This window comes from Solanum pennellii, chromosome 2 (assembly GCF_001406875.1).
Source record: "Solanum pennellii chromosome 2, SPENNV200".
Classification (NCBI taxonomy): Eukaryota; Viridiplantae; Streptophyta; class Magnoliopsida; order Solanales; family Solanaceae; genus Solanum; species Solanum pennellii.
The window spans coordinates 52,260,175-52,277,593 of record NC_028638.1 but is presented as its reverse complement, the minus strand read 5'-3'; the positions used below and the strand labels follow the sequence as shown (position 1 = coordinate 52,277,593).

The 17,419-nt window shown below is 32.7% G+C and overlaps 2 protein-coding genes and 1 non-coding gene across 3 annotated transcripts; 1 reads left to right on the top strand and 2 right to left on the bottom strand.

Moving 5' to 3' along the window:
• Positions 1-97: 97 nt before the first annotated feature.
• Positions 98-169, bottom strand: TRNAE-UUC. Its single transcript has one exon. It is a non-coding gene; the product is annotated as a tRNA-Glu (tRNA).
• Positions 170-553: 384 nt separating this feature from the next.
• On the bottom strand, positions 554-2,798 carry LOC107010666 (protein LIKE COV 3). Its single transcript, XM_015209957.2, has 6 exons — positions 2,512-2,798; positions 2,175-2,227; positions 1,963-2,072; positions 1,477-1,644; positions 1,181-1,405; positions 554-1,090 (listed from the first exon to the last, which is right to left on the bottom strand). Exons 1-6 carry the CDS (start codon positions 2,662-2,664, stop codon positions 984-986), a joined length of 816 nt encoding a protein of 271 aa, XP_015065443.1. The 5' UTR covers positions 2,665-2,798; the 3' UTR covers positions 554-983.
• Positions 2,799-4,423: 1,625 nt separating this feature from the next.
• LOC107009327 lies at positions 4,424-10,760 on the top strand. The gene is made up of 2 exons (XM_015208640.2): positions 4,424-4,819; positions 9,993-10,760. Exons 1-2 carry the CDS (start codon positions 4,710-4,712, stop codon positions 10,189-10,191), a joined length of 309 nt encoding a protein of 102 aa, XP_015064126.1. The 5' UTR covers positions 4,424-4,709; the 3' UTR covers positions 10,192-10,760.
• The last annotated feature ends 6,659 nt before the right edge of the window (positions 10,761-17,419 follow it).

Sequence of the window (17,419 nt, the reverse complement as noted above, 5' to 3'; positions counted from 1 at the left end):
AAAATAATTTCTTTTTGTTATAGTAAATGTTATCCACTCATTTACAAAGTCTATTGAAGGCAGTACGATTTAAGTTGGACATGGGGCAGAAAAAAAATTCCGTTACCGGGAATCGAACCCGGGTCTCCTGGGTGAAAGCCAGATATCCTAACCGCTGGACGATAACGGATGTGCGTCTCTACAGTTTCAAAGAAAAATAAAAAATTAAAGAGACTGTCAACAGGGCCTGACTTTCTGGACCCCTCAAAATCTGTGCGAAAATGACCGCATTTTAACTTGTACTTCATTTGAAATAAATTTATAAAGAATCAGACGTTACATGGAAATTGAATGAATTTTTACGCATTTAGTGTACTTTAACCTTTTATTACTTATAATTATATGTTATCAAACATGTATTTACCTTTTAATTAATCTGATTGTATGAATATTATTCCCTGCATAAAACTTAGTTCTAGTTAAAATGCTTCAAACTTGCTTTTTTTAAGGAAGCAGGGAAGAGATGAATGAACACAACTGAATGTAGTAGACAAAAGACAATGGGCCTGACAGATCTGGCAAGGAAAAATTCCTTGGTTTCATAAACTTACAAATGACCCATACCATTCTTAGATTATTTACATGCTCCTCTATAACATAATATTGTACTTGTTCTCATCCAAAAAGAAATATATGCAAGTTGTTGAGAAGAGAGGGGAAAAAATATATCAGAGGCACCCTCCATGTTCCAATCTGTATAGGTATGAGTTGAGCTCAATTTCTAACTTGAGCTCATTTGACAAAATCTTGTTTGTTCAATATTGTTGTACTAAAATCAGATAAATGTACCAAAAAACCACAAAGATCAGAGGAGAAAGATTGGAGATATTTTCTTGTAAGAGCCTCTATCCATGCATTATTAACCCTCATTTCTACGTCTGTATGTCCAGTTTACTCGTCGAGCAGTATCTTTTCCATGGTTTCTTGTTTAAATGGTTGAGTAATCAAACTTGTGGAACTGCAAATTTTCCAACTCTCGGAGATAAAATAGATTGCTCTTCCTGTATGTTCAGTACTTTTGGTACAGCCATGCCCCCGGAGATTACAATTTCTACAGTTTGAAATTTAAACGTCGTTAAAAAGAGATGAAGGTAAAAACTGCAAAGTTAGTTTGTCAAAAACCTCGAATTTAGACTCTTACCTATACCCTCTCGAACAGAGAGATCGGGCCTCATAACGTCTTTAGAATTCACAAGAAAAATATCTCCAAGATAGAGGTGATTAGTTGGCACATAAACACAGCAGAGTTCCTCTGCACCTGAATCCTTGTGAAGTATGACAGTTGAAGTGATAAAACCAAATGCATATTCACCAAGACGCGGATGCCTTATTATGGCCACTTCTTTGAAGGCATGTGAAGTTTTATCTGGAAACAATTGCTACATTCTGTTTAGTATTTGGAATGTTCAAACATAATTTCAAATTTTGGTAGGATACCTGGTGAAATTGCTGAGCTAATTTGCTTGGAGGCAGAGTAGATGTAGCTCATGAGGGGCATTTTTTTTATGAACCACTCTCCTAAACTAAGAAGAGATGCACCTAACCATGAGGACATGAACACCCCAACGAAGAAGATGAAAGTCATGGAGGTAACAAATCCAAGGCCTGTGAATTAATATGAACACTAACCATAAATGCAATGTGCATTCAACAACAGCAATAAATCTTTTCATGCTCAAAAGAAAGACCAGATACTGAAAGTACTTCGTGTAGGCATTTCTCAGAAGAGCATCCACATACTCAAATTAAATATGGTAATATAGAATACAGGCACTCAAATTGGAGAGACGTATCGGTATACATACATAAAATGAAAGGCGCGCACACACAGAGTCATTCAACACTTAAAACCATCTTAATCTTAATCTTCATCAGTTTTTGTACAGTCAAATAGATGAGTACATAAAGATCGTAGGTACTAACCAAATACATTGATTCCAAGGTGGTTATAGATCGGAGAAAAGAAGGCATCCACAAAATGAATGAACCACCAGGTGATGTAAAAAGTTATGGCTATGGGAAATAAGATGACACTGCAAAACAATTATAGAACATTCATGCAAATAAACCATTCAGCAAAGAGAAAAGCACTGCATAACAACAGGAGGAACAGATTTAAACAATACAAAACCAACCATCCGCTGATGAACTTTTTCCAAGTCCAGCTACGAATAACTTTGCTAAATGCCTGCATAGACGGATAACAATTCAAGCTCTATGTTACCTGGACTGGTTTCCGGATAGAAATACAGTATATAAGTAATCACTGTGATTTTGCGCAATTTTTTATGGAGAATTTTCATGAATAATAAACACACATTTGATACAAATACAGGATTCATGTTATATATAGTCTAATAAGCTTCAGATTAACCCATAAAACGTCCAGATATATATATTTATAATGAGAAATGTAACGGATCAGATTGATGATAACAAAATGGCGTATGAATGATACAGCGAGAGAGAAACCTCTTTGCCAGAAGAGTGATGAGACCTAGAAGAAGATGGAATCTTAGGGGAATGAGAAGGAGAAGAAGATTTGGAGTGACTAGCATTAATATTCTCAACGCCTCCCATTGGTATGAGAAGCTCTAATTCTCTATCTGCTCTTGGCGTCGCCATTATAGATCTCCTTCTTCTTCTTCCCCAAAAATGAATATGCTCAACAGACTCCTCGGCAGTTGATTCAATTACCAATTGCTTTCTCCTGAGTCCTGCTCAGCCTACCCCTTTTTCTCCGAACAAAGAAATACATCATTTAAAAGTTTATGTCCTAAAATGTATAAAAATTTCTTATGTGAGTTTAATAACACATAACACATAAATTCTCTTATTTAGTAGCATGATGCTCCATTTAACATATTTTGCGAATGTATCATGGTATCTTAATTTAATGAGCATATAATATACATTTCACTGGTTTATGCCTCCGTCTTAGGTTTTTTGAAATTATTTAAGGGCAACTTTCACGTATATCGAACATAAAATTTATATTTGTATGTTATAACAAAATTTGTATAATTACATTTCATAGCAAACATATAAGTGTATAATTCGCTATACATATACAATTGAAGCGAATTGTATAAAACGAGAAAGAGAAAGAGATTTGGCAGAAAATTGTATAAAACGAATTGTATAATTATAAGTGTATAGAACGATTATATACAATTTGAGTTTGTATAAAATGAGAAAAAGAGAAAAGCAAAAGACACTTGTGTAGGGAATATACAATTGAATTTAATTGTATAAAATGAGAAAGAGAGAAAGGCAAAAGAAACTGGGCAGGAGTGTATTTTTATTGTATTATTATAAGTGTATAGCACGAAATATATGTATTTGCATGTGTTTATACAATTTTTCTCTCGCTTTATACAAACAGAAACGCAATTTAATGATTTATACATTTCGTTTCTGTTTGTATAAGCGAGAGAGGCGAGGGTGACGACCTAGATGTGGGAGAGGGGAGAGGGGGAACAAAAATATGTGTATTTATACAATTTTCTCTCGCTTTATACAAATAGAAACAGATTTTATACATTTGTGTTTGTATAAAAGTGAGAGGAAGCGAGCAAGAGTTTGAGGGAGAGAGAGGTGACTGACAAACAGTTTGCTATGGGACATTGGTTATAGCAATTAATTTGATTATTAGTTTGTCATTATATGCAATTTTTTCATTATTTTATCTATCATATTTATTTTGCCATATTAGATTCATAAGGGTCAAAAATTAGATATAATTTATTCTAGATTTGTAAATACACGATATTAAATATGATTCGCATATATTTGCGATATACTAACTTTTCCGCTCATCTTTCTGCAATCTCGCTCGCCTTTCTTACTATATATTTGTATTTCAAAATGTTTCTGTATTTAAAGTACATATATTTTATCTAATACTCATTTGGTTCACTTTTAATTGTTATATTGCGTCTTTTGAAAAGTAAATTTACTATATTTCAAAATTAAATTAAATTATATTAGTTTGATATTTTAAACACAAAAGAAGTAGATATTCAAAAATTGTCTAAATATTAGCATAAATTGTAATTTTTTACATATTAAAAAGATATAAGAAATTACATTATAAAATATTAATCAAAATTTTTATAATTATTAAAAAATATCACTTGCTTGTCTCTCGCCTTACTCACTTGCTTCTTTCCCTATATATATTTATATTTTATAATGTATATAATATTAAAGATACATATATTTTCTCACTTGAAATATGAAGTAATAGTTTGACTTTAAAACTTATTCAAAATCATTATCTAATAAGATAATGTATAATTATTTCAAACCGTATAATAGACTAACATTCATACTAAGAATATTTATGTAAGTTGATATTTTTTATTTTGTAATTTGTTTCTCTTAATAAAATAGCATACTGTATTAAAAAAATCTTCTATCGTATTTAATTGTATGAATAAACATCTAACTGGGTACTGGGGTCATGCGAATCCCTCTCAGTTTAGCATTTTCTTCTTCGTTTTCCTTTTGCTTTGGACCAGTGTAACAGTTTATTCGGAGGGATCGTTTCTTCAATTCCTAATCTACCATTACCTAGGTGTAGTTCGTCGCTTCTGAATTTGCAATTGGTATTGAAGGCAAAAATTAATTGAGATCGGAGAATCAGGTTTTCGATCGTTTTGGTTAACATGATAACAAGGTCTAAACTGGTTGAGCAGCTCAGAGATTATCAGATCCGATCTCAACACAAGTGCCCTCCTCTTACTTTCTTTTCACCAAAGCTTTATCTCTCCAACTGGTACGTCTCCATATTTCTCTCTGTAAATGTATTTATCCCCGCACATAGTAATATCAAGTTTAACAAATTTAGCAGGGAGAAGTTTCTGTTTAGACTTTTATGCTTCTTTTTTTTTTTTGTTAAATTCAATTTATTTGTGTATACCTGAGCTATTTACAAAAAAAAAAATTGATTTTGTGATATACTACTTAATTGTTCGCATTACCTGCCACCAGCAGGAATTTTGCCCATGTTTGTAGTCCGATGAGTAGAAATCACTGAGCTATTTTTGTTATTTAACCGTGGTTTTTACTTACTTCATTAACAACTAAGCTACACCTTTGGGTGCATTATTTTGAATTTATGAATATGTGATTTGGTAAACTACTTCAGTTATAGATATTTAAGTAGTTCAACTAGAATGTCATGGTTCAATTTATACAAACGATGAATCTAAAGCGTCTGCTGAGGCGTAAAGCCAACCAGCTTTGAATTGCAAAGGCAGTGGACATGGACTCACTAATTCCAAAAAAATTACGATCTGCAATAATTTTGGCTAGACTGAAATCCACCCTGGGTACAAATTGCCAAGGCATTCTACAAAATAAGAATCTGATCTATCCTGATCTTTTTGATAATTGAGATAATTCTCATACCAATGATACATAATTTGAAACACAGTGAATAATGGGTTTGTTCTTTTATCATTCTCCACTTAATTATCAAGTTATTATTTTTGGCAAGGTTCGAACCTGTGACATATGTATAACCTACACCAGCATTACACTAACAACTAGATCAAAGCCCTAGGGGGCAATTCTCTCCAGATATTTCTCCATCTGTTGAAGTTATTAAAGAGTATTTTTTTGTCTTTCTTTTATCTTGCAATTATTTTATGGTGGAGGAGGAGTCTTGGGTCTTTACTAAGTTTATTGTGGCGACATTCTCTTCTGATGTGGTCACCCAAATTCTGATCACCTTCCTTAAAACTGTGCTACTTCTGCTCTTCCAATATCTTCCTGATTACCAAGTAGCATCTGCTGCTCAGATCCGTTTTTCAACCATAAAGCTTGAATGTAGTTTACTGACTTATTCTCCTTTATGGATCTCTCCACATGATAGTTCCACCAATACGATTTCTCCCCATAAAGAGGAAATGATTTTTGCATGATCTGGTAGTCAAGCTTCTGAATTCACCAAAATCTTTTGTCAGTTCAATTTAAGTGGGTTAATCACCTGAAGTTCATGGAATAAATCTATCTTATAAATTAATCCTTGTTGTTTTCTGGTCCATATAATTCTGCTAGGTATATGGTAAAGGAATGTCGGTTTTTGGCCCAATATGTGAAACCTGTTAGTTTGTTGGGCATTGTTTAATTAGGTCTTAAGCCTAACTCACACCCCAAAAGCTAGTTCTAAGGGAGGAGAATCGCCCAGGCCTTATAAAGAATTCACTTATCTCATTAACCGCAAATGTGGAACTTTTGTCATTCTTTATCACCCAACCTCATGCCCATGCTTAGCATTTGGTGCGTGGGCAATTTTGATTTTGGGGGTCCCAACATTTGGTGAGATGAGTCCTGCTCTGATACCACGTTAAAGTGTGTGACCATCTCATTTAAAAGCTTAAGTGGTTAGATTGAGCATACTTTTATTATTTGATTATATTCTTAACCGGCATCAATAGGAATGGTCGCACTTATTCTAATTTTATTATTTGAACCTGTAAATGATTGTCAGTTTCCTTTCAGACAGCTTTCTTTCATCCTTTCCCATTTGGTCACATCTCTTCCATCCATCTCAATGATATTTGAACAGGCAAAGAGATACTCTTACACTGAAGAATGCTCCACCCATCTTCTCATTGATGTAGATCATCCCCACGAATAATATTTTCTCTGCTAGTTCTGGTCACTGCTCTCCTTTCTTACCTTGCCAGAATCCTTTAAGTTGAACCTACTCTGAGGGAGTTGTTCTTACCGAGTCTTAATGATTTATCCAATACCCGTCCATCTTTCATCCTAGCCTTTTCAGTATCTCAATTCTTCAGAACTTTCCCCCTCTGTCAACTTAAGCCAAGTTGAAACACCTTTTTCATTTAAAGCTTGACCCATCAAAACCCCATCTCTCTCTGTAGTGTTTTATTGCGATAGTTATTTTTGCAAATTTACTAAGCTCTGGCTCCCGAACTAATAGAAACTCATTCAATTTCTTTCTACATATTTCTCAAATATCCATTACTTCTACCGAGAGAAGAAACCTCATCCTTAAATACAGACCACCTTTCCTGGATAAGTCTTCCTCTCTATTTTCTGAGATTCCTCGAAGTTCTTGTTGCCTCTGAGTACCACTGCTTTGAAGCTTCCTTTTTTCTCACATATATCCATGCTATTAGTTGACCTATGCCTGTTTGAACAGCCTCGGTTAATTGCTACTGAAATGCCGTTTAGTTGGCCTATGTCTGTTTGAACAACCTCGGTTAATCTTACCTCTTTTTGTTCTCCCAATTGAGTAGAATTGAAATATCACCTCTCCTTTTTTCGTCTGTGAATGTCAATCACTGCACCTTCATCTTCTGATTGTCTAGAACTTTAGATTTCCTATAAGTACATAACTATAGCATCGTGTTCATGTTGGTTATTTAATGTAATTAAGCTACCATGTCAAATACTTAATATTTTCGCCTTTCCATGTTTAGTTCTTTCTTTATTTTTTTTGGAATGGGCTTGGAGGGAAGCTGTACGGCTATAGCATCACTCATCGATAATTTTGAGTGTACATTTGGTAATTTTAGAATATCAAACTCCTAATTTTTTCTAAAAGTTGTCAAATCAGGACACAAATCCCTCCTTAAATTTTGCAACGGATCATGTGTTGTATCTTGAACAATATAATGGAATATGGTACAGAGTAATACACATATTTTCAAATAACTGATTACTGTTTATGGATAACTCAACAACATTATGCCAGAAATTGCACCCAAGGTGTTGCCTAGTGGTCAATGAAGTGAGAAGAGAACCATGAGGTCTCAAGTTCAAATCCTAGCGGAGATAAAAAGACTTGGGGGTTTCTTCCCATTTGCCTAAGCCTTTGAGACAAAATTATCTGGTACCTGTGCTGGTGGGAGATAACAGGTGCCTAATGGAATAATTAAGGCACAAGCAAGCAGGCTCGGACACCACGATTATTTTAAAAAGAAGTATGCTGGAAATTGCTTTTTTTGTTTTTGCATGTGAATAATTTAGAGAACGCCATCCAGTACACATGTTACATAGATACTCAACCAACGGCCATTCAACTTCAGGCAAATTCCGATCTAAACACACAAACAAATGCAAATCAACAAAATCCAATCTATATATATACCCACGTACAAAAGGTAAACAAAACTTCATTTGGATATAATCTCTTCCCCAATAGACAACCCCCTGTTAGCTCCTTTCCTTTGTTACCTGACATTACATTTCATCTATCATAGATGATTTTTCTCTGTCATTCTCTCTTTATAGGTGATCTTCTTATACTTAGTTGCTATCTTTTTACTGGCCCTTCTCAAATTGCATCATTATTTGCTTAGTCTGACTCCCATAGAATTCCTGGAAATTCCTTGACTGATTCCCATGAAAGTGAAACACCTAAAAATTCCCTAGATTCTTATTACTTTGACATTCTTATCTGAACCGTCCTGGTTCATCAACACTTTGATTTCATTTACTATTTTTACGCATAATGTCTGTTATAAAAGATTGACTCATTTGCCTTGTTGGTCTTTGTTGGTTCTGTTTCAAGATATCACTTGTCTTCTTCATTGTTTACTCTCCTCATCTCCTAGAATGTCCCTCTCCGAGATCATTTAGGTAGGTATCTGCTGCAATCTCGCATGTTGCGTTAATTCTCCAATATCAGATGCTTTCCCTGTCTGATCTTTTACTTATTCTCTTTGTGCATCAAATACCATAATCCTCTTTCCCGAGTGACAAGAATGGATATGTAGCATTAAAGGCTCATATCTACCATATTAGAGCATAAGTATTGCATTTTGTAAGTTACTCTTATTCTCAGTTTGACTTGCTTTCATCTGCTCTCTCCATTCCAAATGTGGAGAACCGTTTGACTTGGTCGCTTATAAGAGAAAATACTAGATGCTTAATATCTGTCGAGGAAACATCTTGGACTGTGATTTGATTAATGTATTTTTAAGGTGAAAATAGAAAAAGGAAATGTATTGAAAAGTGTTGAGTGGATCCCCCAGAAACAAAATTGTAGTGTACATAATAAAAAAATTTAAAGAGAAATAGTTTGATGAATTACTATTTCAGATACAAAATTTTGCTGGAAGATTTATGATTCTATCAGTATTGTATATTAATAGTGGTGGAACTTGGAAGTAAAAGGAACATTTAGTTGCTCCATCCATCACAATTTATATCGTAATTCATGTGTTCTCAAGGAGTAAGCTGTAAAAGGAGAAGATGTCCTGAATGATATTGCAGGTTCACTCTGTAAAAACTAAAATTGGTGTTAGAATTGCAGAAAGTGAACACCATTGAGACGACAATAAAAGTTACTAATTATTTTTAGAATCACAATATCAGATGTTGATAAAATATTATAAACAACTTTTTATTACTCCCTCCATATACTATATTACGTAGTAATGTTTGACTTGGTACAAAATTAAAATGTTCGTTTACAATTTGTGTTATATTAGATGTAGTGGAAGTAACTACTAAAAGAGTTTAAGAAGTTATTTTAGAGAGATAAAATTTAACTTGTTGAAAGTTGTATAGTAAAATATTTTTAGTGTAATGGCTCAAACATTTTAGGACGTTGTGAAAGGGAGTGGTTGTCATAAAATTGGGACAAACTCCTTTGTTAATGGTATGTCAGGCAATTGCACTTGTAAATGGATGCAGTGCTAGTAGTAGTATATTAGCCCATCATCTGTTATGTGTAACTTGAAAATTTCTTTTCTCGTATATTTACGAACTTGGATGCACAAGATCTGAATCTACTCGCACACTCAAACTAAATTACCCTCTGCTTTGCACCTTCAGTTATGCCTTGTCATTAGAATAATATTTGCATGATGCAACCTTCATTCCACAAGTTTATAATCTTAACAGTTTTGGGAGACCTGTGCATTTGTTAATAGTGTTACAAATTTGTAACTGTCTCAATTTTTATGTAGGGCTGATGTTGCAGTTGCTTTGTTCTGCGCCTTGTTATTTGGTGTGCTTATATTATCATCATATGTGGCCCTTTATTTACGACATTACTGGAGTTCCTTTCTCATTATAAGCCTTGCCATTACCCTTCCAGTGCGTCTGAGAATGTTACGACAGGCTCATGCAAGAAAGAAAGTAAGACAGTTACCTTTGTCTATGTGAACTTCCTTCTACTTCTGGAAGCACCAAACAGTGGTTTAAGTGAAAGGAATACCTCTTGCACAAAAGTGCTCTCCAATTGTAGTAATACAGTTCTTTGATCTTCGTCACATAGGCTGACCAATCTTCTGCTGTGAAAGATGGGACACACCCTTCATATTACTCTTGATGACTCATTCATTAAGAAACAGGATTTAGACGATCAATTAGCTCCCTATGAAATGAACAACCAGAGTCCAGAGCTCAAGGTTTCAGCTATTTTAATAATTCTTGCTTTGTTGTAAACTAAACTTGGTGGGTAAAAAGATGCTCAGTACTGGATAAATTCCAAGCATCTCTGGTTGTAGTGAACTTTGAAGTGTATGTAGAGATTAACACGTAGTATCTGAATGATCAAAATCATCAGATAATAGTCGTTGAACACGGTTGAAATGACTTAGGTTCAGGAATATTATACTGAACCGTGTAGAAAAGTTGAGTCATGTAAGAGAATGACTTAAGAGTTGTACTATTGTTTTCAAAGCTAATTCTTAAATTTTAGAGCTGTTAGTTCAAATGCATAATCAATTGAAGTGAATCACTGGTGTAATTAAATTAAGATAACATTGACATGTATGGAAGACTTGACTCATGGAGTTGCCAATTTCTAATCTGCACATCCTCTAGTTTCTAGAGCCGCCTATTACGACTTGTCACAATTCACAAAATTGACAGATCAGTTTTCCAATGTTACGTTGCCATTTGGATTTTGTAGGAATTTATTTCTTCTTATTGTTTGGTCTAATTTTCTTGGGGCCAAAACACTGTCTTTCAAATATCAACTCAGTCTATCGAATTGTCAACCCAAGGCCTTTTCACTTGCTCCTTTGAGTGTTTTCAAAAAAGTAGTTGGGTTTCTTGTTTCTCCTTTTGTAGTTTTATGAAAATCTTCATCAACGTTATCGTTGTGGAAAACATTTCGAATATGTGCAATGCAACCTTTCACAGTTAACTTCATTTTGTTCATGAAAAAGCACTTGACTAATCACCCTTGACTCTACATTAACATTAAAAAATTATATTATGTATATAAAATTGAATATTATTTTTAATATGTTTTATCAAAAACTTCATCACTACCTGTCTCTAAAACTTTATTTAACTAGCTGTAGTTGCATTGTAGCCCTTAATTATTATCTGAGCTAAATATGATTATCAATTAGTAGCTTGATCACGGCGGCTTTGGCATTTTTTGTTATTAGAAAAGATGGAAAACATGCTCAACTACACAACAATTCTGTCGGTTTGACGGAACCAAGTATGAGTCAAGTGGTGATCCCGTGGTATACCCTTTCATATTGGATAGAGATATGAGTAGACCTAATATTGTCAAAATTTTAGTTGTGCCCGTCACTCTTCAAGATTATTACAGATTGGACTTATCAAATTACGTTTCAAATGGTATTTTGTTGATTATCGTATGTCTTTTATTCTTTACAAAGATATGAGTAAAACTTGTAATATTCAAATTATAAGTATGTCACTTTATCTATTCAAGATTATCATATTTTGAACTTATTATATTTACCGTTGTTTACCTTTCATATTTTTTTCCCTCATAGAGATATGAATAGATGAATTAAATATTGTTGAATGTGGTATCTAAGGCCGAAATTCTCGGTCAATCAATACTCCACTAAGTTATAAAAAAAAATATATTACGTAGGGCTTCATTGCCCATAACGCCATCATTGAAATTTCAATAATAACTAAACACTATATTGATTGATTAAACTGAACAGGAACTGATGTTTGATTTTACCAGCACCCTTAATTCTAAAGCTAATTGAATAATTCATAATAAAATGGAGTCCTCATCCTTTAGCAAATCAGTGGGTTGGAGAGTGGGACCTAAATGATGCATGTCCCATGTAACATTGCCAAACTTAAAGTGATCGCTAAATTCTCATCATTAAATCGAATTTTACCCCTTCTTTCTTTTCTTTTATAGTTATTTCTCGTAGAGAATCATGCATTTGAGTTGTGAGTTCAAAGCATGATTTTGAACATGGTATCAGAGTATGACTCATTTTAATTCTCAGTTTTGATATTGGGTACTTATATTAAATGTTCTCTGCATTTGATGTTTAGTGCTACTGAGCTTGAGGGAATGTGAAGAATCTCACATCAATCTTGTAAGGAATTGATGATCTTTTTAATATGACTTGAATTATTCTTTATTCATAAGCTAGTTTTTGATTAATTTAGGCTCAAATCCATTTGACATTTCCTTCCATCAAACTAGATAATTTTTTTGCCATTTTTGGGGTTTACAACTTTTATAGAGGGAAGATTTACCATGATTTATACTATTAGGAAATGATTCTACTTATTTATCTCACTGTAAAAAAAATTTTATACTCACTATTGTCTTTACCTATTATACCACGTTAATTACTTTTATTTTCTGAGTTACTCCCTCCATCCAGAAATAATTGTCAGGTTTAGATGATACTCATTTCTCAAGAAAAATTTAATATAAAATGTAATTTGACTAATATAACCCTAGAAATAATTGTCAGGTTTATAACAATAATTCTAACGACTCTTACATTTAAAGGCAAATGAAGTTTATACAAAGAATGAATACAGAGAATGGACTTTTGGTATACAGAGAATGGATATTTACATGCTACTATTCTAATGACTCTTAAAAAACTGTACTTAGAATGGTTGATATTTTATTGAAAACTGCATAAGCAACCTTTATAAATTAAAGTCTTCTTGTAACTTTAAATCAATAATTATTAAAATGAATAATTATTAAGGGTGGAATTGGAAAAAATGAGCCAATTAGTTGTTGATTATTTAAATTGACAATTAATCTTGAACATCTATTTTTAGTATACCTAACAATTATTTTTGGACGGAGAAAGTATATGCTAGTCTCATTCCCGCTGGAGGTGGATTTACTATATATGAATATTAATTATGGCTTCACGTGAATTCTATATCTTTTTTATATATATGCATAAATAGTTTAGTTTGAACTCATTTAATATTAGTATTAATCCCTCTGTCCCTATTTAGTTGTCCACTTTAGAAAAGGCACATATATTAAGATAACGATAATTAACATAGTGAAGTTACAATTTTACCCTTATTAAATATGGTTTCAAAAAGGATAAAGTAAAACTTAGAAATTTTCAAGAAGTTTAAATGAGGGTATAATAGGAAAAAAAGTTTTGTCCTTTCTTGATTTGTCAAAATGAATAAGCAAATAGGGACATCTAAAAGAGAAAATATGAACAAGTAAACAAGAACAGAGGGAGTATACAATTAACTTAAATCACTTTGTGAATAATCAGAATTCTCACTTATGGACACTTACATTCACTTTTTTAACTTTTTTTTTTTGGGTGAGTTGCATGATAGATGCTTGCTTGCTATAGGCATCTAGGTAGGTACTCCCTATATGCTTTACATATGAAAAGTGAAGACAAAAAAGTTGTTTGCTTGTTATTCATGAGTAATTAAGTTAAGAACTCAAGCCCATATAAGTCCCCTAATTATTAATTATACAGACACGAGATGCTTGGCTTTATCATCTCAGTGTGACACAGTGAACCTCAAATATAGAGACATGCCTACAGAAAAATTCCAAAATTGTTGCTTAACTAATTAATCAAAGTCAACCCCCTTTACTAATTTATATTACACTTTTTTTTGTTTGTCCAAAAAGAATAATAAGTTTTCTTATTTAGCAAATTACATTATCAACATTTTCTCATGTGGATTCCACTTATTCAGTAAAAAGGTTTACTCTTCTATATAAAAATTCATTCATTTTATGGATAGTTTTGTAATATTGTAAAGTTTTCATATATTTTTAGTAGACTTCGTACTCACCCAGATCACATCACATAAATAGAGATGGATAGTAGCGGAGTCACATATACTGGTCGACGATCCTTCATCAGAAAATTATATTGTGTGGTTAGATAAACATATTTTTTTAATTTATATACACATTACATAACAATACTCATTTGCTTCTACTCAATTTTACTTCTTTATATCAAAATTATGATTCCACGCGCTAGACGGAGACGGAGGGAGTAGTAGAATTTTTTGAAGGTTGATGTGGATTAGTAATTGGAGAAGAAGTAGGTAAATTATCTAGAATATGGAAAAAAATATTGTAGTGAGTAGTAGTCTATTCGTGATTAATGATGGTAACAAAAAAGAAAAGTAAGGTAATGATATAAAATGGGCACACAATGCTTAGAATTCTCTGAGCATAATGTAGCCACGTTTTACGAAACCAGGCGTGCGCAATGATTTTTAATGCCCCTTTGCCATGCAAAATTATGATTTTTACGGTCTCTACAATTCTTGTGGACCATTATTTAATCGATCTGTTTTTTGACTGACTCTAACATTAGAAAGACAAAATAATTGACAAAATTGCTAGTAATTCTTCTTCTCTCTTCCTTTTTTTATCTATGCATTTTTTTAAAGGGAATTTGGTCTCTTTTTATTATGTTGTCTCGACATACTTGCTTTTCAAACAGGAGTTTTGGCTTATGTTTTGAGATGAAAATTAGAGGAGAACATGGAAGCGTGTCTGCTTACAAAAACACTCATGAGAATGCTCTTTTTATGTTTCTTTATTTACTAAATTCGTTTTGACAAAGCGTTTTGGCATGACCCCTACCACCACGTAAATAAAATTTAACAGATGGCTAATTTATTGCTGTAATTAATAGTAGAAAATAGTGTTGGTGTCTCAAATGAACCACACTAAATGCCAACGAAAGGATCGATCTAGGATTCTATAATTTCTCTTAAATATTATATAAGTTTAAATAAAACTTATGGTTGGCCCCTGATAAGGTTGATTTATTTATTTAAGGCGTAACATGTGCATGCAATTAGCCCATGTTTCTTTCCTATCGAGAGAATGTTATGGAATTAAATGGATTTGGCCCTTGTGGGGTAGTACATTGAAATGTGTGTACGAAAATTACTAACATGATAAAATCAAGATTGAACATGATATTAAGATACAAGAATAAATTTAGACTCATAAGAATAACTAATCAGTTACTTGAGTCATATCGTAGATTGTCGATTTTCACAATATGGATGGATATACAATTACTCATCCAACATATTCAATTAGCCCATGCTTGGATGTGAAATATTGTGATGAATTTGCTTAGACGTGTGTGTAAGTGTGTGATCAGTCGTTGTTGGAGTCGTTTATTGAAGCAATATGCAATAATTAAACCCCCCCACCCCACTAAACATACAGATAAGGGTCAATTTATTGCCCTCTTAAGGGTCACACATATAGCTCATTTGGTGCACCAAATGCATGCACATAAAGGAAGCCTATAGATAACATGAATAATTTGAACCATGTAATGCTGAATGCATCCTCCCTTAACATAAAGAGGGATTAGTTAGACCAGGGGCGAATGCTACAAATTTAATTACGAATATATAGATTCAACATAACTCAATAATTTTAGCCTAGACTTTATATTTATATTTGAAAATCCACTTAATTATATGTATAAATAGTTCCATCAAAACCCTTTTAGAATTTATATTCATAAATTGAAAATCCTAACCCGATTGCGTTTAGATAGACGTAACTCAACTAGGCTTTTCCTGATTATTTATCAAAGTAATTGGCCACACTTACAAGATTGACAATGATATGGACTACATGTCTCCAACTCAAACACATATTAGCAAGTGCCCTACTTATATACATACAATCAATTTCAGTAGTGATATTTGACTTACCTTTTAATAATCAGTAGAGCAGCCTACATGAAAGGGTGCATTAATCAAACTCGTTCATCGAAAAATCATATTATTATATATAAAAAATTTATATAAAATATATAAATTAAAAATTATTTTCCATACATATATATTAAATCATGAACACTCTTAACATATCTGACACAACTTCAAAACCCATCATGTTGTTATGAATTGGTTGTTGAAGTCCCATCCTATTCAATGAATTGGGAGTATTAAGCATTCGTTTTGGGGTTCATCATATAAAACAAAAGTCAATTCTCAACAACTACTAGTACTATTTAATAAAAACAAAAAAAATCAATTAGATCCTGTTTTTTCTCACTTGACAAGACGTATACAATGGAGGATGTTTGTCCTTTTGTAACAATAAAAGATCCTTTTTTTTCTTTCTTTGATGATTCATTATTTTATATTTAAATTTTGTTATATTGCAAAGTCTAATCAAATGTTGCTGTAAAGAAAGTCGATCGATAAAACTCTATTTGTCCCCAACTCACGGCCCGCGGACATGGCCTACATTTAAAGTACGCAGTTGGTGCGCAATTTGAACTTATCTCACACGTGTGCGCTGCTGACACGTGGGGCTTGACAGTGTGGCAATGATTGGGTAAAAGGATAAAAAATATATTTTATTTTATTAAATAAATTAAAAAAAGGTCCACCCCGCACGAATGGTGAGTTGTTTTCTCTTATTGGTTGGTGTGTTTGGTTCCATAATTATGGAGAATACAGCTTATTGGGCCAGGTGGGTACTCTATCTTCTTTAATATGAAAAGCCAGTTTTCTTTTAAAGCATTGTTGAGTTGCCATATATATAAGAAAGGGGAGTTTTCGGAGTAGCTAATAAAGTTATTTTTATGTGATCTATAAATTATAATTTGAATTAAAATCGACATTGCGACCTATAGATCATTAACTTGAGTTGGAATTGGCCACTAATCAAAGCATTAAGGTGAATTATCTATATCTTCTTTCTTGAAGTGACAATTTCAAAATATTGTGTGAACACGACAAGCTTTTAAGTACTCTACTCTTATAAAGAGCGTGTATGCTCACAATGATTAAATATCATATTATTGTATGTAACTCTTCATATCTTACAAATTGCATTATTAACTTCCAATTATACTCTTTTTACTTTCAATGAAACTTGTCTCATTTAACAAAAAAAGTAAATATGTCAAACGTACAATTTAAGAAATTATTATGAGAAGTTATAAGTAGGGGTATGCATTCGATTTTATACTACTTGGTTTAAGTTTTTGATTTTTGGTTTTGAAGAACTATAATCCAATTTGAACCTAAATAAATTTGGTTTGATTTGGGCTTTCGGTTTGATTAATCGTTTATTTCAAAATTAGAAACATAAGAAAGTTATATTGGCAATTTAAAATATATATATATATATATA